The following is a 24,178-nucleotide window of genomic DNA, read 5'->3' as shown; positions in this document are numbered from 1 at the left end:
AGGATTGTTTTTGCATTTATTACTTTCTTTAAAGGAGCCAACAGTTCAGCTCTCTGCCTGTACATCTGTACGGGCTTTTAGTTGCAGAGCTGGAGAAAGTGTCAATGGACTACGAGTGCGCCTACTGGACAGGACTTGTAGGCAGATCCCAGTGAATGAATGTCACGACTGTATGGGTAGAGCCCCGCACCTTTGTGTAAAAGTTAAAAGTAAAATCGACTGTGGAACCCCTGCATATTGTCAGGGGGTTATGGAGGGAATATTGTGAGGGTGGATGGGGTCAATTGTAGCAGGTTACATGTTACACGCTAAATATGGAAATTGTCTATTACAGTGCCTTGACCATAAGACGCACCTAGGTTTTAGAGGAGGAAAACAAGAAAAAAAATATTGTGACCCAAATGGTGTACTAAAATATTTGCTGTGGACATGGACAGGGGCTGCGGACATGGACAGGGGCTGCGGACATGGACAGGGGCTGCGGACATGGACATGGACAGGGGCTGCGGACATGGACATGGACATGGAAAGGGACAGGGGCTGCGAACATGGACAGGGACAGGGGCTGCGGACACGGACAGGGGCTGCGGACATAGTCAGCATCCTATTTCTAATACATTTGCTTACATGTTACATCACTGTGACTGTCCCTCTGCTGAGCAAAGCTGACGTCAAGTCCGACCGCCCAAACATAGCCGAGAACAGCCGAAGTGAGCTGAGCAGGGAACATTTCATTTTTTTGCCTTTATAAATGTCATTATTGCTGCAGCAGGTTATATACACTGTAAAAATTTGATACTTTACAGGAAGTCTAAGGGGACCACCCAGGCACTATAGTTAAAGGAATTTATATTTTTTCACTTTAAAGGGGTTGTAAAGTTATTTTTTTTTTAAATGACAAACATGTTATACTTACCTCCACTGTGCAGCTCGTTTTGCACAGAGTGTCCCCAAACCTGGTCTTCTGGGGTCCCTTGGCGGCTGTCTCGCCTCCTCCACGCAAGAACTGAACACCTTCATACGAGCGAGCGAGCATGGTGTTGAGTTCCTGCAGGCGCGCTCCCGTGATACAGCCGGCGGCTATTGCCGCTCACTGTATCACCTCGGCCTCGAGGGCTGAGGTAAGTAAAACGAGCGCTCGGGGTGGGGGGCGTTATTGTCGGATGTTTTTTCACCTTAATGCATAGGATGCATTAAGGTGAAAAAACATTTACCTTTACAAACCTTTTAAGCATCAGTAAATCATTGCTAATTTAAAAATTATGTTTTTTACAACCTTTTTTTTCATTGATACATGTCCCACAGGGCAGTACCCAGATGCCCATACCCTTTGTATGCCCAATAACTTGCACCTAAGCCCTCAAAACTAGCACTTTTGATTTTTCCAATTCTGGGCTCAAAGGCTTCAATGGGGTTTGATATTCTGCTCCAAATTTTCCTGATGTTCAAGAGTTCTGTCGCGAACCAAACAGGGGGTCATTAGGCCCATCTCTATTATCCAGATATGTGTTGGTTTCTGTTCTTTTTGCAAAATCACTTTATTAAACACTGTTCTTTAAAAAAACTGAAATGGGCATGGTCGGAGGGCAGATCAGATATTAGTATGAACAGTCTTTCCACAAAGAAAACAAACAATATCATTGAACTTGCAAGCAGGTGCACTGTGAGTAGTGTTACCACAACGGTAGCAAGTCGGTGTCCTATTGACAGAAGAATTAGGGTGGCACAGTTTAGGCTGATTTGGGGATGGCCATCTTGGGTGTCAGGTGATAGCAGTGTGGAATATTTCCTCTCCCTGGCTTGCATGAGTTTCAGGTGGTGCCTTCAGCAAGGTAGCATCCCATGTAGCCAACTCCATGACCGTAGCAAGGTCAGTGACTTTCGTCGGAGTCAAGTCGGGTTCTGTGAGTAAACGTTTCTATATGGCTGGGTCGCATGACAAACATGTTGCATAAAGCCGTCTGCAGGTAGTTTCCCACCTGACAAGTGGCAGCAAGTTATGGCACTTCTTAGGTAAAAATGAAAGGTATAGGGGTCTGTCTTTATGTGAGAAGTGACCTCAAAGCAAGCATGAAAGAGGACCTGGTTGATGGAGAGTGTGATGAGGCTGAAGCATTATGGGTGGAACTGCATACAGATGTGCGTAGTTCAAAGTTAATCATTGGAGTTTGTTATAGACCACCCAATGTTAATGAGGAGGATTAGACTCGGCTCCTTGCACAGATGGAAAGGGCTACAAGGGCTGGGACGGTGATAATAATGGGGGATTTTAACTACCCAGAAATTGACTGGAATAATGGCACTGCTGGGACAGTTAAAGGACAAAAATGTAAAAACCTATTGCAGGACAATTTTATGGTCCAGTTTATTGAGGCCCCAACTAGGAATGATGCTCTGTTGGACATGGTAATCTCAAACCATGCAGAGCTTATTACTAATGTTTAGATAAAAGACCACCTGGGTAGCAGTGATCATAACATGATTTCATTTAATGTTCACTATAAGCAAGAAATACATACAGGAAAGATAAAAACACTCAATTTCAAGAGAGCAAATTTTCCAAGGATGAGGGCTGCTCTCCATGACTTGGACTGGGAGGGAATATTGGCATTGATGAACACAGAACAGAAATGGGAATTCTTCAAAAAAACTGTTTGGAACCTCACTGCAAAGTATATTCCCATGGGCAATAAGTTTAAAAGACTAAAAATAAAACCTATGTGGCTCACCGTCAAAGTTAAAAAAGCTATAAACAATAAGAAAATAGCTTTTTAAAAATATAAAAATGAAGGAACACTAGTGTCGTTTAAATGTTACAAAGAATATAACAAGATATGTAAAAAGGACAACAACCACATTTTTTTTTAAATATATTAATAGTAAAAAGGTGAAGTCTGAGCATGTAGGCCCCTTACAAAATAATCTAGAGTGGGTGACTGAGGACAAAGTGAAGGCAAATTTATTAAATGCTTTCTTCAGCTCTGTGTATACAATGGAGCATGGGGGAGCTCATGTCCATAATGGGGGTGGGAGTGACACAACCCCAAATGATCCACAATGGCTCAAAAGTGATATGGTCCAGAAATATTTAGACAGAATAAAGGTGGATAAAGCACCTGCACCAGATGGCATCTACCCACGGATCCTAAAATAATTGAGCTCTGTAATTTCAAAGCCACTGTATCTAATATTTAGGGACTCATTAATGACAGGAATAGTACCACTGGATTTGCGCAGGGCCAATGTGGTGCCCATATTTAAAAAGGGAACAAAGTCTTTACCAAGTAACTATAGACCTGTTAGTTTAACTTCTAAAGTTGGGAAGATACTGGAACGTTTAATAAAAGACCACATGGACGAGTTCTTGTCGGAAAAAAAATATTTAAGCAACAGACAGCATGGATTCATGAAAGACGTTGTCAGACCTGATTTCCTTTTATGAAGAGGTAAGTATAACCCTGGGCAGAGGCGTGCCTGTGGACGTGATCTACTTGGATTTTTCAAAAGCGTTCGATACAGTTCCACACACACGGCTCATGTGTAAGGTAAGGTCTACAGGATTGGATATATCAGTTTGTAAATGGATAGAAAACTGTCTGAAAGACAGAATTCAGAGAGTCTTGGTTAATGATTCATACTCTGAATGGTATAAGGTTATCAGTGGTGTACCCCAAGGTTCAGTGCTGGGACCTTTACTTTTTAGTTTATTTATAAATGATATTGGGTCTGAGATCAAAAGTAAAATTTCTGTCTTTGCAGATGACACCAAGCTATGTAGTGGAATAACGTCCTTACAGGATGTCTCCAATTTACAAGCCGACCTCGATGCTCTGTCTAATTGGGCAACTAAGTGGCAGATGAGGTTTAATGTTGATAAATGTAAAGTTATGCACTTGGGGGCTAAGAATATGCATGCATCATACATACTAGGGGGAGTACAACTGGGGGGGATCTTTAGTGGAGAAGGATTATTGATCATAAGCTGCGGTTTCCAAAGCGAGCAAAGTCCTTTCTTGTATTAAGAGAGGTATGGACTCCAGAGAGAGAGATATACTTTTGCCCCTGTACAAATCATTAGTAAGACCTCATCTGGAATATGCAGTTCAGTTTTGGGCACCAGTTCTCAAAAAGGATATCGGGGAACTGGAGAAAGTGCAGAGAAGGGCAATTAAACTGATAAGAGGCATGGAGGAGCTCAGCTATGAGGAAAGATAAGAACTAAATGTATTCACTCTTGAGAAGAGGAGAATAAGGGGGGATATGATCAACATGTACAAATATATAAGGGGTCCATATAGTGAACTTGGTGTTGGGTTATTCACTTTACGGTCAACACTGAGGACAAGGGGGCACTCTTTACGTCTAGAGGAAAATAGATTTCAACTCCAAATACAGAAAGGTTTTTTCACAGTAAGAGCTGTGAAAATGTTGAACAGACTCCCTCCAGACATGGTTCTGGCCAGCTCAGTAGATTGCTTTAAGAAATGCCTGGATTCTTTCCTAAATGTACATAATATAACTGAGTACTAAGATTTGTAGGTAAAGTTGATCCAGGGTAAATCCGATTGCCTCTCGGGGGATCAGGAAGGATTTTTTTCCCCTGCTGTAGCAAATTGGATCATGCTCTGCTAGGGTTTTTTGCCTTCCTCTGGAACAACTGTGGGTATGGAGTTGGGTGTATGGGATTGTACTGTGTTTTTTATTTTGTTTGTTTATTTTTTTGTGGTTGAACTGGATGGACTTGTGTCTTTTTTCAAACTGACTAACTATGTAACTATGTAACTATGATATAAGTCTTTATGTCTTCCCCCCCGGCATGTTGCCTTCTACTGTAGAATTTAAACTGCTCTGCAATTTCTAACAGCTTTGGGTTGTATTGCTCATGTAGCTTCTGAACAAACTCTGGCAGAGGCTTAAAGGCCATCTTGTCTGGAGAAATTAGGTCTCAGAGTGCCATATGCAGCTTGCTTGACCCAATGCTGTGAGGAGCTCCATGATTCAGCAGCAGGGTCAAATGGTTAAATAAACCCTATAAAGGCCATGTGTGCTAATATCCACAATCTTCCTCACCACTGTTATGTCCCTTCGACACAAGGTTTCTCAGGGTGTTGCTAGCAATGCTGCCAGTATCCGCTCAAAAAATTACACACAGGCCGTGGCACTTCTTAACCAGGGAAGGGTTTATTACTCACTCAGAAACATGATGACATTCTTACATGGAGGAGTCTTAATACAACAGGCTTCTGTCATTACCAGATGTACTGTAATCCCTTCTACGTATCATGCGGCCGCTTCCCACACACACTGTGACTAACTTCCTGGTACAGCCCCTCCCCCAGCATACATCAGGAGAAAAGGGTCAAGGGTAACAGTGATCCTGCACAAACATCACAGTAATACACACAAAAAAATGTCAGGCGGCCACAGCACCCTAAGGGAATGCGCACCCACTGTGGACTGCATCCCCATAGTACACCACTGACACATTGGAGAATGAAAATATATATATAACTGAAACCAAATTTAGCAATCAAATAAATGTATAACAAAGTACTACAGCAGTATCTTCTAATATGAAACTCAAATTGGTGATACAGCACTCTATTAAGTTTATTTATTTATTAGTGGCATTACCGTATTTATCGGCATATAACGCACACTTTTCCCCCCTGAAAATAGGGGGAAAATCACGGGTGCGCGTTATACGCTGATCCCTGCCGTCTCCGAGGGAAGAGGAGGAACGAGTGCCACTGAATTACAGTGCCGCGATCTACTGTGTACCGGGCACTCCGTCACTCACAGCCATGCCTCCTGGCCCCGCATTGGGCAACTGTCTATCATATGAGCAGGGCCAGGAGGCATGGCTTTGAGTGACGGAGTGCCTGGTACACAGAAGATCGCGGCTCTGTAATTCAGTGGCACTCGTTCCTCCTCTTCCCTCGGAGACAGCAGGGATCTGTCACTGGGGAGGCTGCAATGATGGCAGTGTTTCCAAGGTCAGTGTTTCCGGAGCAGTGAGGGGGTGCTGTGAAAGACAATATAATGTGTTCGGGGTGTGGGCTTTATCCTAAATGGACAAGGTCTCCTTATTACATAGACTTTATTATACATACAGTAGGTACTTCAAGCTGTTCCTCCAGGAAAAGAATACTAAAGCATTTTGTTTGTATATCACTTGTGGTCTAATTCAGCGGCACTCGCTCCTCCTCTTCCCTCGGAGACAGTTCAAAGTTCTTTATTTAATTTTTTTTTTCTTAAACGTCCCTCCTAAAATTGGGGTGCGCGTTATAAGCCGGTGTGCGTTATACGCCAATAAATACGGTATATAATATCACATCTTTATCATTCTTTCTTCTTTTCTGGGTGTTCATATTTCAGAAGAGGTTTTTTTGCATATAATACCATAACAACCTAATCATCAACATAATTATTAGTAAGCATTAGAAGCACTGCTTTTATTCACATCAGTTACAACTCATTTAAAGATTGCTCCATTATGTAATTTAGCTCACTGAAGTCATATAATTTAGTAAGAACAGAGGTGACTTTATCAAAACCCGCTCTGCCATTTTTCACAGACTGTCACAGACTATGACAAGAATCATAAAGACTTCCAGTTATAGTCAGTGATAGCAATTTTAATGGGCAAAGTACTAACCCACACTTGATAAAAGGGTACGCTAGTAATCAAAAATGTCTTGTTGCAAAGCCATTTAAAAGAGCAACTACTTTTCTACCTTTAGACACTGGCCCACTAGACTTATCGGTATTTAAAAAAAATCAAATGTGTTTGTTTCTCAGAAGAAATGCTTTTTTGAAAGAAGGAAATAAAATGTAGTTCTACATGTACACAAATTATATTGTGTGTGTGCCCTAAACGTTGTTTTCTTAAATTTTCTTTTAGACCTTAAAAATGATAGCTAGAATGTGATTGAATACTCTCAAAATTTTCTCTAGCACTAGTTCAGTGTATTTGTTTCCTGGTATCATAATTTGCAGGCATACTATTCAGTACAATAATTTGTGATGCTGCCATAAAGTATAACCACCTTGTTTCCTCCTCTGATCATTGCAGACTAATTGTGCTTTGTGGAATTGTCTCCATAAGCACTTGTCTACACAAAGTTCACTTGTTCAAAAGACAGCACAAATTGCATTTATTATTTTGGTAAAATTCTTGTGTCTTCATTGCAGAAGCTATTTTTTTTTCAACTGAATTAAGGTTACCTACGTTATCTTTAATTTAATTTCATTAGAACTTATTAAATAAAAAATGATCTCTCTATATTTGTAAAGATGAAGTACAATGATGGTTTGCGCTAATCCTCTGACTCAGTGGGTATTATGTTCTGGTGTCCTATAGTGGGGACAGTTAACATTGCCATACCTTTTTATGTTGAATCTGTTTTATTAAGTTTCAAGCAATTTCAAAACATAGCCAAGAAAAACATGTCCATTGAGTGTACATTAGGATCGGAAGGACACTAAAAGAACATGTATCACATAAGCATAGTCAGGTAGCTATCCTTAAGGAATGTAGAAATAAGTGAAATAAACCAAGTAATAGTAAATCAATTAAGCAGTGGTGTAGAAAACAGAAAAAAAAAACAAGACTCAACACATATGGCCTGAAAGTGTGGTGAATATACCGGTAAGATTACTATAATCTTATAAAAGGTGCGGAAGGAGGAGAAATAAGGAAAGAAAAAAAAGGGGGGCAGGGTATGAGAAACAAAGGGAAGAAGGTATATCATGCTACTCATGAGAGGGCCCAGGGGAAACGGTAAGAGTTGTATCCGCTATAATAAAAAGTCTAAATCAGCAACGGTCCACATAATAGTGTGGGCCTCACTCTTATCAGCATCCCACGCTACCATCCTTTCAATATGTTCGATCCTGTCCATTTCACAGGCCCAATCAGCTAGAGAGGGGACCACTGATTGATGCCAAGATCTAGCAATAATTGAACGTGCAGCTGTCAGCAAATGGCAAATTAAGCTCTTCTTGATAGGTTTGTATGACCCCGGTAACATAGATAGGACCGTTAAGCGGGGTTCTTTGTGAAATGTGTCCCTTTCAAGTTTGTCATATAGCTGGAGAATGTTGTCCCAAAAGGGGATAACGTGTGGGCACGTACCCCAAATGTGTGTCATGTTACCCGGGGCCTGCAAGCATCTCCAACATATGTCCGAAACATTAAGATCAAACTTGTGTAGAATAGAGGGGCAAAGGTACCACCTAGAGAAAATACGGTAATTCTGTTCTTGGCCATGACATGAGATAGATAATTTAAAAGAGAGTAGTGTTTTGCCCTATTCCATATCCTCCAGAGACATATTAATCTCCCTTTCCCATTTTGAAAGGAATGGCAGTGAGTTTAGATAGGAGCCCTGAATCAGTAACTGATATAACAGGGATAGCGAATGCTCTGGTCTGTCCGACAGGGATAACAATGACTAAAAAGGCTGTATGTGGTCTAGTCAAATCATCAATGTTTGGTATTTTGTTCATAAAGTGTGTTAATTGAGTGTGTTCAAGCCAAGCCATAGAAGGGTTGTGGCAGGAAGAAAGCATGTCAGGTAGAGGAATCGGTTTCCAGCATTGAGCATATGACTCAGCAGAGGAGCCTCTGATTTTTGCCACATAAGAAATCTAGATTTAGCTCAAGTCGGAGGGAAAGAGTTGATAAATATTGGAGTCAAGGGGCTGGGTTTCGAGTAGTACAAAGTAGTTGTCCCAAATTCGCAGCGTAGCGAAAGTCACAAGGGGCATTAGATCTGTGTGTCCATGGAAGGGATGTGAGGTCGGGAGATATTCGGTCATTTTCTAATCATGTCCACAATCTAGCGGAGGAACTGTGGTACCAATCGACTATTCTGATCAACGATGCAGCGTGAAAATACAGCCGTAGGTCAGGGAGAGCAACGCCCCCTCTATTTTTAGGTAAAGCTAAAATATAAAAGCCAATCCTGTCGCCATATAAAATCCTGAATAGCCCTTTTGACCGAAGAAACCACGAGTAGGGGGGCATAAAATGTATAAAAATTTAGGCAGAATGTCCATTTTGACGGCGTTCATTTGGTCAAAACAGGAGATGTTCGGTTTATCATAAGATTCAAGGCATATTCGCAATGTTCTTATTAGGGGTGTATAGTTTAGATCTGTCAGGGTGGGTAGAGAGGTAGGGATTTGGATTCCAAGATACTTGACAGCTTTTTGCTGCCATTTAAATTCAAATGAGGATTGAACCTGGGCTACTGTAGATTTGGGTAGGGAGATGTTAAGGGCCTCCGTTTTATCGTAATTTACTTTAAAGTTACTAGCCCATCCAAACTCTGTGAATGCCTCAATGTCTGGTACAGATGTGTGGGGCTTAGTAACATATAATAAGAGGTCCACATATAGGGATCATTTATATTGATGATGGCCAATAGAAAAACCCTGAATATTGGAGTCATGCCGGAGGGCCGTGGCAAGATGTTCCATTGTGAGTATGTATAGCAATGGCGACAGGTGACATCCCTGGTGGGTTCTATTACAAATCCATATTTGTTCAGATAGGCGGCCATTAGATCAGATCCTTCCCATAGGGTTGTTGTAGAGAGCCAGGATCTTGCATAGCATGTTGAGCCAAGGCCTAGAAATTGCAAATGAGCCCGTTTGAAATCTTTTTTAGCGTCGACCGAGGTCAAACAAGCTGTGATTCTTCATTTTTGGGCATATTCCATCAGGGAAATGTTTTTAAGGATGTTATCCATGGCCTCACTCTTGGGGGTGAACCCCACCTGGTCAAGATGCATCAGGTTGGGTATCGCTGGCAGGAGGCGATTGGCCAATAGTTTGGAGTATAAGTGAATGTCAATGTTGGTGAGGGAAATGGGGCGAAAGCTACCCCATAGTGTAGGATCTTTCCCAGGTTTTGGTAAGACTATGATTTGGGCTTCCAAAGCCTGTCTCGGGAAAGGAGACTGCCTGGAGATGTTATTTTACATATTTATAAGAGGTGGTGTAAGGGAATCTCGGAAAGGATTTATAGAAATGGGTCGAGTAGCCATCCGGGCCTGGGTTTTTGTTAGGTTTGAGGGAGAATATTGCCAGCACAAGTTCATCCTCGATAAATGGTCACTCAAGATCCTGCACTAGATCTGTAGGGATAGTCAGAAGTGCTGTGGGAGCAAGGTATTGGTCAATTTTAGATTGAAAGTCCTCAGCTGACATGTTTGGAGGGCGTGAGGGGAGGTTGTATAGTGTGGTGTAGAATGAACAAAAAAATGTGTTAATTTCTTTAGGATGATGGATGAGTTGGCCATCGGGTCGCTTGAGTGTCCATACCTATTTGCTTGCTGTTTTATGGAGTAATCTGGCATAGGCAAAGACAATCTATATTGTTTATAGGTTTATTTTCAGTTTCGTACAAGAAAGGATACTATATTACTCTACCCTTTGTTTCATTGTTTAGCTTTACAAGATTGATCATTTAAAGCAACAGTTTAGTTTACTTACCGCTTCAGACATTAAGTCCTTCCAGGTACTGTCTACAATACCAAATTTCCGTCCTTCTTCTGGCATTTGAGCTATAATGTCTTCAGAGCTGAATATAGGTTCCAGATAGAGCCAGGTCGCTTGACACTTTAACCAGGAATCTAATATATCTTGGATCAAAACAAGTGTCTGTTCCCATTCCTGTAAGAGAGAAAATAATATTTTTCCACAGATTGTAGAAATATGATGAATGAAACTACACAACAGAGTATCTGGAACAGTAAACGTTGGTGAACTGATCGCTCATCAGCGTCAGTCACTTCTATGGACATTTAAACGGTTGATACGGCCTCCAAGTCTCAGTGGGAGGCCGACATGGGTCTCCGGCCTGTGAGGTGGCACTAAGGTGTCTGTCTAAAGGGGGGAGGTAGGAGTTGAGTGTGTGCCCTCTCACCCGACATTCTGTCAATTCTCATTATGCACAGCAACTTTAGCAAGTGACTAACTTGACTGACTGCTGCTGCTTGGCTACAACCTATCCTCAATGTTTTGCTGTGATTGCACACTTCGTTGCTAGGCAGTGTCGTACACAAGGACCAACATGGGATTTAAACCTGGGGTATAGTGAATGGTATAATGTATTTTGTTGGTCAGTAACTTACTTCTCGTCTGGACTGGTAATGCTAGGATTTGGGTGGGTGGTCCTCTTGTTTAGGAAGTGAACCAGAATAGCCTATAGAAATCAGAATATTTGACTGACTAAAATTTTTAAAACAAACTATATCCTGAGGCACAGCAGGAATAGTGTAATATTTCTGGTGCCCTTCTAGTTAGTTACTTACATCTGGACTGGTAATGCTAGGATTTGAGATGCCATCAATTTGACTAACAATTGGAAAATGACTGTACATCTTGGGGCACAGTAAGAATTGTATCTATGTATTTATTTGGAAGTCATTTGCTGAACTGTATTTGTGGGATTCTTGTGGACATTTTTACTAGTAAGTAAAAGAGAAAAACCGAACGTAAGTTTAATAATTTACCAATTTAAAATATAAAAATGATATTGTGTGAGAATGGTAAAATCTATTTTGGGTTCAACTACTTGCATTATGCAAAGCTTTTAGAAATAATTTTTTTAACCACACACCCAGACTCTACTCTTATGTTTGTGAAAATGAGCACAGCCTATACATCATATGACAAGACACATGGAGATCCTTCTGTTGGCTGCATAAGAATTTAACCAACTTTCATTTGGAATGTTGTATGTTCGTGTGACTAAATGTCAATGCTAGTAAATGTTTTAGCTATCGTTTTTTGTCAATTATTTCAACGTTTTGTATTACAATCCTGTTAAATGCAAGTATTTAATCCTGAAATTCTTTTAACTCTAGTGTAATATTTAAATACCTTAGAATTTGCAACAGAATCATTCCTGTGCCTATCTACAAGCAAATAGAACACAACACATAATGTACCACAGTGATTTCCTCCAAATAGCCCATCAGAACTGCTCCATTCCTGATGCCATCCATAATCTAGCATGCACCAGTCAGGATGCATCACAGTGATGTCCTACGGCAGCATTGCTCCATTCCCGATGTCATCCTCAGGTCAACATTCACCAATCAAGATTTAACACAGAGATGGCCTCCAAAGGTTGTCAGCGTTTTTACAGGTAGGCCCGCCAAATTTATCTTACACTGAGCCAAACAAATCTGTAATGTCTTAAAACTTAATTTCATAAAAAAAATATATATATTTTTTTAAAAGGCTGGTCTCTCTAACCCAAGGCCATTACCAGGCTGAAAGCTCTATACTGAGAGGCAAGCATCAACATTTTTTACAAACTTGATACTACACTTGTACACATACTGAACATTTTGCTTAGGCATTTCCATTAATATTAATTATGTGTTACCAATATGTCACACTCACTTGCCTTCAAAAATAGGGTAATCAGCAAGTAATTACGTTAAATGACTGCCTGCAGTTCCAGCTACTTAAAGGCATGCCCCCTTCTCAGACTACAGATGTAAGCACCCAAGTGAATGAGGCCTTATGCATGGAAACTATATGAATATTTGCTTGTCTTATTCTTGTTTATGTAATACTTTGATATTGCTAGTGTATTTGCAAGCATGTAGATGAGATGTTTTACAGGCATTGTAAATGATGGGAAATGACCAAACACCAAGTTATGCTCAGGGATTTTTTTAAAAACTAACTACAATAGTGGAATCATTGGTCACAAAGTACCTTTTAGAGCACTCTGCATGTTAATGCTGCATTTAAAAAAAACATTCACCTAAGAAAAGGCTCTCTGGGGAAAAAGCATATCTAGAGAATTGTAATGGGATAAACTGCTTGGAATGCTTTTATCTGCTGCTTTTCTATATAGTTATTGAACAGCAACAAACAGCCTGTTTGAAATATTCTCCAAAACGAAAATGTAATCCATAATTATGTCCTATTTAGCCCTCACATGATTTAGACAGCTCAAAGTCACATTGCAACAGAGCTTTGCAAACTGTAGCATGGTTGGCTGAAGTGAATGTTGTTTAATCCAACGGGAATTGTGTGATGACAGGCTGTTGTCAGATAATCCGACCGTTTGTATGCGCCATCGGACAATTGTTGTCGGATTTTTCGCCAACAAATGTTGGATAGCATGCTTTAAAATTGTCTGCCAACAAATGTGTGTTGTCAAATTATCCTACTGTGTGTACACAAGTCCGTCACACAAAAGTCCAAACTACAAACATGCATGCTCGGAAGCAATGCTCACCATAACACAACATAGCAGAAGTTGCCCAAAGGGTGGTGCTAAAAAGCTGAAAAACCACAGTGACAAAAGTCCTACGCTTTGTCCGCAGAAAATCTGATCACGTGTCAGAGACTTCCATCTGACTTTTCCGTGGATTTCTGTCCGAAGGGCGTTGTCCGATAATTTGGTATGCATACACACGGCAGGACTTTTTCAGCCAACTTTCACCAAATCATGTGGTTTTTCAGCTCATTTCTGCCACCCTTTGGGCAACTTCTGCTATTGTTGGCTGATCTTTAGCATTGGTTCTAAACATGCGTGCTTGTACTTTGGACTTAAGTCCGATGGACTTGTGTACACACGATCGGATTATCCTCCATCGGACATTTGTTGCCGAAACATTTGTCCAATGAAAAAAAAAATAAACATTTGTCCGATGGAGCGTACACACAGTCGGATTGTCCGATCAAACAGGTCCGCCGGACATTTGTAGTCAAAAAGTCTGATCGTGTGTATGGGCCTTTGGTTTCCAAGAAAATTATCCAGTTTTAAAGAAACCATGACCCCTACACAGAATATCATTGATTATTTAGTTAAAAATGACACTCTCACTGATTAGAAACATATAGTATGTGGGAAAAATCTTATTTATTTCTATAAGTTTTGGTATGAACATAACTTGCAGCCTGCTGCATAAACAAAATGTTTTGCCTCCTATCTCATGGTGTGGAGCCGTCTCCAACTGGGAGCCATGAGGTCTTCCCACACTCTCATTATAAGGGCTGTGCTCACCTGAGCACACACCCTGCTGGTCATCCACAAAATCTGGATACAGGGTTGGAGATCCTGTCCCACCCAAGACACTGTGGAATCTCCAAACTACAGAGCCCCATGACGAAATACCAAAGCCTGGAGAAAGCTGCAAAAGCAGTATTCTCCAGTCCACCAGAGGTGCATTTAGGTTTTGTGCTGCCCTAGGCCTGACTAAACTCATGCGCCCCCTAATTTAAATATGACCCACCCCTTCCTGTTTAAGACATGCCCCATCATCTGTAAACCACACCCCTTCCACTTTAGGCTCCACCTTTTCCTGTTAGAGCTCCACCTCGTCCTCTATGTACATTAGCACACTCACGCACCATTCACTCCATACTTACAGCAATCAGTCCAGTTGGCTCCTGTCTAAATTGTTGCACTTACCATGTGTATGTATGAATGCGAGTTAGGGACTTTAGATTATAAGCTCCTTGAGGGCAGGGACTGATGTGACCTCTGTACCCTCCCCGCACCTCTGTACCCTCACCGCACCTCTGTACCCCCCCACACCTCTGTACCCCCCCACACCTCTGTTTATGTCTGTACCCCTTCCTCTCGCACCTTTGTTTATCTCTGTACCCCCCCACCTCTGTTTATGTCTGTACCCCTTCCTCTCGCACCTCTGTTTATCTCTGTACCCCCCCCTGCACCTCTGTTACCCTCTGATCCCACCACTCCCCCCCCCCCACACACACACATCTGTGTTCCCCCTCTGGACACCTCCTTGTTTATAGCGCAAAAAATAAAAACCGCAGAGGTGATCAAATACCACCAAAAGAAAGCTCTATTTGTGGGAAAACAAGGACGCCAATTTTGTTTGGGAGCCACGTCGCATGACTGTGCAATTGTCAGTTAAAGCGACGCAGTGCCGAATCGCAAAAAGGGGCAAGGTCCTTCAGCTGCATTTAGGTCCGGGTCTTAAGTGGTTAAATTAAACTAACTAGTTAAATAATGCTGTAGTGTGATTTTTGGGATTCTTTGCTGAAGAGTTTTGTATCAACTCAGAATATAGCAGAATGCAGTTCCTTCTTTATTCTACTCTGTATGGGTCAGTTGTAGGAGTTTTACCTCTGGAAGAATATAATTTGAGTTGGGTTGATTGCCTACGTGTATTTTACAGACTCATGTGCGATTGCTATTCTTACACTTCTGGTAAACTTACCAATGCACCTATAACATTGGCATAATAATAGAGTAAGTGATTTAGTAATTTAAAAAAGCAAACTATCATAGTTTTTTATACAGATATTAGGTATAAATAAAATGTGTTTCTTTTCAGTATATGATAGAATACTTTCTATATATAAATAAAACACAAATTATGTATTCAGTGTGAATTGCCTCATTGAGAACAATTAATCAGCACATTAAAATAGATGGGGTAATTACTGTTGAAATTTCCACTTACCTTGGCTTCATTTTCAATCGGCTTAATGAATGGAGAACCGCACATTGTTTGTGTTTTAATAATGTGATCATCAAGCAATAACTGAATGTCATCAACAGCTGATAGGATGCTTGTGCTCTGCAAAACAGTACAACATGTTTTAATTTACCAGTTTCTTGTTAGATTACATTAGAGTTTCATAAATTAAACTCTCTAAAATATTTTAATTCATTTTAAGATCAATTGCAAATGTAATTGGTTAATGGACCTTTTTCAATAAAATCATGGGAGCTACTTTAAATAAATGACATGTGGTATCATAGCCAAAGCCAAGCATTTGTTGGTTTGCACCAAAATGTTAGCACTGGGGTAGATTCAGGTAGCAATTGCGTCTGCGTAACCATAGTTACGCAGCGCAATTGCTTACTTGCGCCGGCGTTTCGAATGCTCCTGATTCAAGAACCTCGATACGCCGACTGCAGCCTAAGATATGACTGGCATAAGGCTCCTTATGCCGTTGTATCGTAGGCTGCATTCTTACGCAGGCCGCTAGGTGGCGTTCCCGTAGTGGTCAGCATAGAGTATGCAAATTGCATACTAACGCCGATTCACAACTGCGTACGCAGTTTACGTTGTTTGCGTTCGTCGGGTTCCGCGTAAGGCTGCTCCTGCTATTAGCAGGCGCAGCCAATGCCAAGTATACCCGTCGTTCCCGCATCACGAAATTTGAAAATTACGTCGTTTGCGTAAGTGAATCGTGAATGGCGCTGTACGCTATTCACGTTCACTTAGAAGCAAATGACGTCCTTGCGACGTCATTTACCGCAATGCACGTCGGGAAAGTTTCCCGACGGAGCATGCGCACTACGCTCGGCGCGGGAACGCGCCTAATTTAAATGATCCACGCCCCCTATGGGATCATTTCAATTACGCGCGCTTACGCCGGGCAGTTTTCCGGAGCGCTCACGCAAATTACGGAGCTACTGCTCCGTGAATCAAGCGTAGCGCAGGTAATTTACGGAGGCGCAGCGGCAAAACGGTACGCTGCGCCTCCAAAAGAAAAGCGCAAAGCTACCTGAATCTGGCCCACTGTATTCAGATTTCTGGAAGCCTCCCTGGTAATGCCTTATATTCACTACTCTCCCATCACTACCTAGCTTTTTGCCACTGTCAGTTATAAAGGGTTGTAAAAAAGTGGTACAGGAAAACAGAGTTGACACACTAAAATTATAAAAAAAATGTAAAAGTGCAGCACTCTACACTTAAGGAGGAACTGCAGTCTGCTCACATGATTTGTAATAAATAAAAAAAAAAGAGCCATTCTGAAGCTTCTCTACAACCACTTTGCATATTATTTTATATATACTGTGATTCTGTACTTGCCAAATATGCTGCATAAATCAGTCTGGCTGCAACCATTTTAACTGTGGACAGCTGAATCTGCTGCCTGTTCACTTCCTGGATTTCCTGGATTTACACAGACACACAGAGGCACACCTCCAGCTTTGCAGCCCTGCAGCTCTCATTGGCGCTCTTATGACACAAGCATGAGAGAGAGAGCTAGGCATTATGTCATACGCTTAGGCTTTTTTTTACCAGACAAGAAACAGGAAGTGGGATGTATAAGGTATTTACTGGCAAAAAAAAAAATGTTTTACTATCCAAAGTAAAAAAAAAAAAAACAAGGGCAGAAGATTTAATAGATGAAAAGTTGAAAAAATGACTGAAGGATCGCTTTCATAACAAGTCTTATTAAACTATAACTTATATCAATAAGATCAACTTTATGGCATATATAAAAAGTGATATACATATAAAATATCAAAAATTATATTGTCAAAATATTCCAGTGCATATATAAATACACCCAAAAAAACTATAAACTGCATATGCAAATAAGCGTGTCTTTATATCAGCGCTTTGTAAAAAAAAAAGATCACTAATGGAGCCACTGTTAATGGAGAGCAATCACCAAAAAACAAATCTCTGGTTATTCAGTCAATATCCCTGTTCTTCTCTTTCCCCACTCAAGAAGACCAGTGATAACGCTCCCTGTCAGGTGCCCCTGCTGTTATACAGGAGGTCTTTAACCTTAAGGACCTTCAAAAGAAGTTCAACTGAGGAGTGGACAAGACAGTAAACAAACCAAACGCTAACAGGTCCAGGAAAAAAACAAAGAGAACTGGAGACTGCTTGAAGGTCCAAGAGCCAGATGAAGGACAAATTGAAATGAATGGAGGTCAAAACATCCACCTTTTAAAACTTAAGCGAATAAGTTAACAGAAAAACAGATAGCAGCCTTGTGAATCTGGGAAACCGTTGTTTAATGCCAAGAATAGTGCCCCGTACACACGATCGGAAATTCTGACAGCAAAAGTCTGATGTGAGCTTTTGAACGGAAATTCCGACTGTGTGTATGCTCCATCAGACTTTTGCTGTTGGAATTTCCGCTAACAAAAGATTGAGAGCTGGTTCTCAACTCTTCTGACGAAAAAAAATTCCTATCGGAAAATCCGATCGTCTGTAGCAATTCCGACGCACAAAATTCCGATGCATGCTCGGAAACAATTCAACGCATGCTTAGAAGCATTGAAGTTAATTTTCTCGGCTCGTCGTAGTGTTGTACGTCACTGCATTCTTGACGGACGAAAGTTCAGATAACTTTTGTGTGACCGTGTGTATGCAAGCCAAGCTTGAGCGAAATTCCATCGGAAAAACCATCCAAGTGTGTATGCGACATAACTTACAGATCTAGCCAAGCGTACCTTGACAGAAAATGGTAGAACCTGGTCCTTGAGACCATAAGTGAACTGGAGCTGGACAGAGGGATGGAAGAACAATGGTCTACTGAAAGTAAAAAGCAGTAACTACCTCATGCAGGAATAAGTCATTGGCTTCAACACCACCTTGCCCCTGTGTAAAACCAGAAAGGATTCTTTGCAGGGAAAGGCTCCCAGTTCAGACACTTGCCTCAGAGAAGTGATGGTTACAAGAAACACCACCTTGTGAGTGAGAGTAGAGAGAAGATTGCGTCCAACATCAATTTATGAAAGAATCAGATGCAGCTCCATAATAGGCAGAGGGGAACAGATGGGGGGAGCTACAGTATATATGAAACCCATGTAAATGGGTCTAATTCAAGCAGGCCAATGGTCTCTGAAACAGAACACAAAGGGCAAAATCTTTATGAGGCTTCATCCAATGAAGAAAATCCTGGGATGGTAGCTCTGAAACTCACACCAAGTGAAATTTGGCTTCCATGACTGATGATAGTCTTTTTATAAAGTAGACCAGTAACCTTTTTTATTTATGACCTCTCTTTAGGTCTGAAGTGAAACTAGGCAAATTGAACGGCCTTAAAAGAGACTACCTACAAGCCCAAGACTCCCATGCAAAAGCAAAGTGGGAATTAGCTACTATACTGGAATGTTTGAATTGTAAGCCAAAGTGTCTGAATTTTTTTTGTGGAAGGAACACTTTGGTCTGAGCTGTATGCGGGACTAGACCCAGGTACTCTAAATAATGAGTCAATTCCAGCAACAATTTGCTAAAAAAGGTAAACCTCTTTCATGTTCTCAGAAGTACAAAGTCATCCTAGTGAAGGGAGGAGATGACAGATTTTACAGATTCCATTCAGAATTTCTGAACCCAAATGAGAACATTCAAAGCTTTTAGATCCAGCTTGGACTTAAAAATGATGAAGAGACTGGGGTAAAACCGCTTAAACTGTTCTGTCACAGAAACCAGAGCAATTGCACCGAAGACCTAAGAGATATCAATAGATCAGTGGAGATCTGCTAATCTGTTTGGTCCCCTCTTTTTTTTTAGAATCAGACATGCTGCAACTGTGTAGCGATAATACAATGTATAGGCTCAGTGCAGGAGGCAAGGGCTCAAGTACAAAACCTGGAGAGCTATTAGAAAGTAAAATTTGGATGACCAGAGAAGACCAAAGTTACTGTAGATTAGTTTATGTTTTATTTATCAATTTAACAATTTTTAAAACATTTTAATTTAACTTTCATATTTATATACCTTTTCATTGGAACACGTTCCGTTCTTGATGTTTTCATGTATTTTATGTGGATTAATGAATACATTTACATATTTGTTATCATGTACTCATTGTAATAACAGGTTGATGGTTTGTTTTTAATCCACTAGATGGGGCTGTCTTCTTTGTAAGCACCCTGGTGGTAATGTAAGTGTTCCACGTAATATTTCACATGAGGGTGCCTGCTTGTTCTAATTATTAATCAAGCCTTTACCAAGCGGCTGTTTCCAGCGGACTGTATACCTGTTGTCTGTCATACAGCCTGTCCCCCAAGATGTCATTGGTGACAAAACGCGTAGCGGGTGGCTTGTCTCATCATGCCCATTTTGCTGTTGTCCACGACTTTGTATTTATGCGAGCCATCAGCCTGCTAGCGCATTGTGACCATTCTGAGATTATGGAGTTTGCATATAAATGTTAAGAATTTAAACGGGCTTCACTATGGCAGTTTGTTTCTTTACACTTTGGTATTACATCGCAATCTGCTGCTGAGTGGCAATTGTCTCCACAGGATGCCGGTTTTTTTATGTTATGACACATGCAAGTTTGACAAATTATAATTTTTGGTCCAAGCATTTGTCAACTCCTGATGCCTGGAGGTGGATTCCTTCTCATTTCCATTGCACAATTGCACTTTCTGGATTACAAAATGTAATTTACCTGTATTTAAATGGTCTGTTTGCACTTTGTACTGACCAAATCTTGCATCTGCATTTTCAAGGGCTTACAATTTATGCACGAATTTGTTGCACGTGTGCACTTTATGTGTGTTTATTCATTTCTATTTTTTATTTTTATTTTGCTTTATTGCACCTATTATTAGTGCTGGTTATTTGTGTGGTATCACAGTTAATTAAGTAGCTGTGAGAAATGTACTACAGCGCTAACTATTAATTAAATTTGAAAGGACAAAAACAACAAAAATACCCAAATGATATCGCTGCATACACACAGGTGTACAAAACCAGAATGATACAGAAAAAGGAAAAAATAGTGATGCGAATATAGTGAATGAACGTGATGAACGTCCGTTGATCACGTCACTAGGCTCTTCCCAAGAGCCTAGTGACGTGATCAACGGACGTTCATCCGTGTGAGGAGATCACTATACTGAGCGGCTTGTAAGGCTATGTTCAAAGGCTGTATCTGAAGAGGGGATTCGTGAGTGCATCTGCCTTTTTTTGCTGTTGTCCATGCTTAATCTGTGATCCACATTATTGCACCATATCTCTTTCCTTTTTTCCTTTTGAGTTATATCGCCCTGAAGCAGCAAGGCGTCCTCATATGCTGGGCCATAAGGAAGCAATTAAGCACCAGTCCACACTTATTAATCTGAAGTTTCAAGGTGTCTGCCTGTATTTTGTTTGAAAGCTCAACACGTCAGCCTGTGATAGCAAGTGGGTGTGGAACCCTTTTGTATTATAAGTACTACTACTCAGAACTGGAGATTTGATACACTTGGGGTTGTTTTTTGCACTTATGGATCATCTCACAATTTATTTGTTTTTTATTGTGGTTTCTTATTGATACCCTCCTGAGTGTGTATATTTGGTATCAATTCTGCACATATTGTACACATATTATCAGCAAAAGTTGATTACAGCGCATCACTATTTTTTCCTTTTTTTGTAATTAAGTAGCTGCTTGCCGTTCAATTGTCATTTGACCTAGTGTGGATTTTTAAGCAATTTATTGACAACTTTATATCTAAAAATCTAAAATATATGCACGTGTCTATCAACCATACAGTGCTAAGGTATGCATCAAAAATAATAACAAATATATACACAATGAAAATATTTAGAACAAAATTAATTTGAAAAATATGTTAGCCATCAAATTATTATTTTTTTTGCACATTTTGGTCCAATTCTCTGCCTATTATAAAAAGATAAAATAGAGGGCATTTAAAAAAAAATTACCAAATGGGGGCCCTAGAAATTTGGTCTGTTAGTGAAAGTTTTGATTATAAAAGGTCATTCATCCTTGGAAAAGATTCTTCCTCAATGTTAACGGGTTTAAGTGATCATCAGCTCTAGGAAGTCTGGTCAAATACATTGAATATGTAATTAATGAGTAATTACAGGCCCTTAAAGATAGATTTGCAAACAGTTTCACACAAATCATCGTTCTCTGGACACAGAGGGAGAAGCAATTTAGAAGAATCCCTGTTGCTATCATCAAATCTTTCCTACTGGAGGCTTTTAGCAGCTTTTATATTGATTCAAAATACAGCAGGCAGTATTCAAATCATATCTATTATGCAAGTTACTACAAAATGTCATTATTTGCAGTTATGATTAACTAATACTGTGCAATTTGCTGCTCTTATGCCGTGTACACACGACCGTTTTTCGGCATGGAAAAAAACGAAGTTTTTCAGGATGTCCAAAAAACAAAGTTTTTCCAACTTCATCATTAAAAACGATGTTGCCCACACACCATCGTTTTTGAAAAATGATGAACAAAGCACGGTGGACGTACAACACGTACGACAGCACTCTAAAGGGGAAGTTCTATTCACCTTTGGGCTGCTTTTAGCTGATTCCTTGTTAGTAAAAGACGATTCGCGCTTTTTTGTCTGTTACAGCGTGATGAATGTGCTTACTCCATTATGAATGGTAGTTTTACCTGAACGAGCACTCCCGTCTCATAACTTGCGTCTGGGCATGCGCGGGTTTAAAACTTCGTTTTTGCCCAAACACGATAATTTTTAACATGAAAAACGACATTTTAAAAGACGACGTGAAAAAAATGCAGCATGTTGTAATTTTTTTTTGTCGTTTTTCAGAAGCCGAAAAGCGATGTGAAGCCCACACACAATCATTTTAAATGACGTTTTTAAAAACGTCGTTTTTTTTCATGCCGAAAAACGATCGTGTGTACGCGGCATTAGACTTAGGCTTGGTTCACACCTATGCGAATTGGATGTGGCTAAAACTGCATCCAATTCGCAGAACATTTTAAAATATATTAGCTTGATTGAATCTGGTTCACATATGTGCATTGCATTCGCACTCTGTATTGTCCAAAAAATTTGTGCATTTTCTAGGCATTGCGGTGCGAATTGCAGGCACATCATCTTCTACGGTAACGCATCTGATTCCCAGATGCTTTCCGTTTTGAACACAAATTCTCTCCCCCTCCTCACTACACCTCCTCCCTCTCCCAGGTCAGCTGATCTGCAGATACAATGGAGAGGCACCGCTGAACATCTGCTTTTTCTCTTTGCAGAGAAATCGGAGCTGGAATTCGAAACCGGACTAGTTTGAACCCGAACTAAAAGTGGGTTAGCCCAGTAGTACTGCTTGACAAAAACTTATACTTCTCAATTCATTATAGTTATGGTATTTCATGGAAGACATCAAGAATATGAGAAATGGGATGAATGGCATAAAAGGGATTGTATTAACAATAGCCCGCCTAATTTAAATGGGGCGTGTATCATTTAATATAGGCGCACTCCCGCGCCGAACGTTCTGCGCATGCTCCGTTAGGAAATTTCCCGCCGTGCTTTGCGCGAAATTACGGCGCCCCGTCGTATTTTTTGAACGGCAACGTGCGTTACGTCATTTCGTATTCCCGGACGTCTTACGCCAAAAAAATAATGTAAAATTCGACACGGGAACGACGGCCATACTTTAACATGGATGGTGTAATTTTACACTACCTAAAGAGGACTCGTAACTTTGCGACGGGAAAAGCCGACTAGCGACGACGTAAGTGAATGCGACGAACGCGCGTACCTTCGTGGATCGCCGTAAACATCTAATTTGCATACCCGACGCAGGAAAACAACGCAAACTCCACCCAGCGGAGTTTTGAGGATTCAAAACAACGCTACGAAGCGCCAAATTTGAAAATACGCCAGCGTATTTCAACTGTGAATCTGGCCCTATGTTTTTAGGCCTCCTTTAGACTTTCTTTGCTGTCTGAGGTGCAATCTGCATTTGTATACCTCTCCAGACAGTAATAGACAGGCAGTAAAAAGGCATTGTATTGCCTCCTCACCACCTGTTTTAAAATAATGCCGCAACCACATGTGTTGTGCATGGCGGTTGCAGTGTGGCCCCATTCAGTACTGCCCGCTGACCACGGCAGGGGTATAATTCCTACTACTGCCAAAGCATATGTACAGTACACCTTAGGCTGCTGCCTCAGCAGTAACAGGGGGAGTTGGTTGAGGGGGCGATAAAAATGTGGTTCAACTGTGGGGTTTTCAACCCCTCAATTAAAAGTGTAAAATAGGCCTTAGCATTTGTAGAACTTTCAGCAAAGTTTTTAAAGCACTTTTCAGCTCCAGTTTGTAAATGTTGAACACAGTGTCTAATGGGAGTGCCGATTTCTACAAGCTGCTAGTAGGCTTCAGCGCTACTCGAAGCTTGTTGAAAGCCTCCTGAAGCCTGACAGCAGCTCTGTATATAACATTTCCAAACAGGAAAGGGGCACTTAAAGGCTTAGAGAAAGCTGCCAAAAGCTTTGCAAAAGTTTGCTGAAAGTTTCATAAAAGCTTGCTGTTTATCCTGCTCTTATATAAGCTGAAGTTGTGTAACAGGCCTTAGGTTGGTCTGGACTTTAAAGAGGAACTAAAGTCTGCAGAAGTCTCTTCTTTGCTCCAGGGATGTGACAGCTGGATACCTTGCCAGCTGTTGAGATCCCCCCAGGCCTC

General features: G+C 40.8%; 1 protein-coding gene across 1 annotated transcript in view; it reads right to left on the bottom strand.

Moving 5' to 3' along the window:
- The window catches only part of DNAH3 (dynein axonemal heavy chain 3), a 483,492-nt gene that overhangs the window by 261,588 nt on the left and 197,726 nt on the right, over positions 1–24,178 (bottom strand). The window contains exons 21-22 of the mRNA XM_040356847.1: positions 15,477–15,593; positions 10,504–10,683 (exon numbers count right to left, since the gene is read on the bottom strand). Of these exons, the coding sequence (XP_040212781.1) occupies positions 10,504–10,683; positions 15,477–15,593 (297 nt within the window). The remainder of the gene's footprint in view (positions 1–10,503; positions 10,684–15,476; positions 15,594–24,178) is intronic.

Source organism: Rana temporaria, chromosome 6 (genome assembly GCF_905171775.1).
Source record: "Rana temporaria chromosome 6, aRanTem1.1, whole genome shotgun sequence".
NCBI lineage: Eukaryota > Metazoa > Chordata > Amphibia > Anura > Ranidae > Rana > Rana temporaria.
Note: the sequence above shows the minus strand (reverse complement) of the source record. Positions and strands in the feature narration are given on the sequence as shown.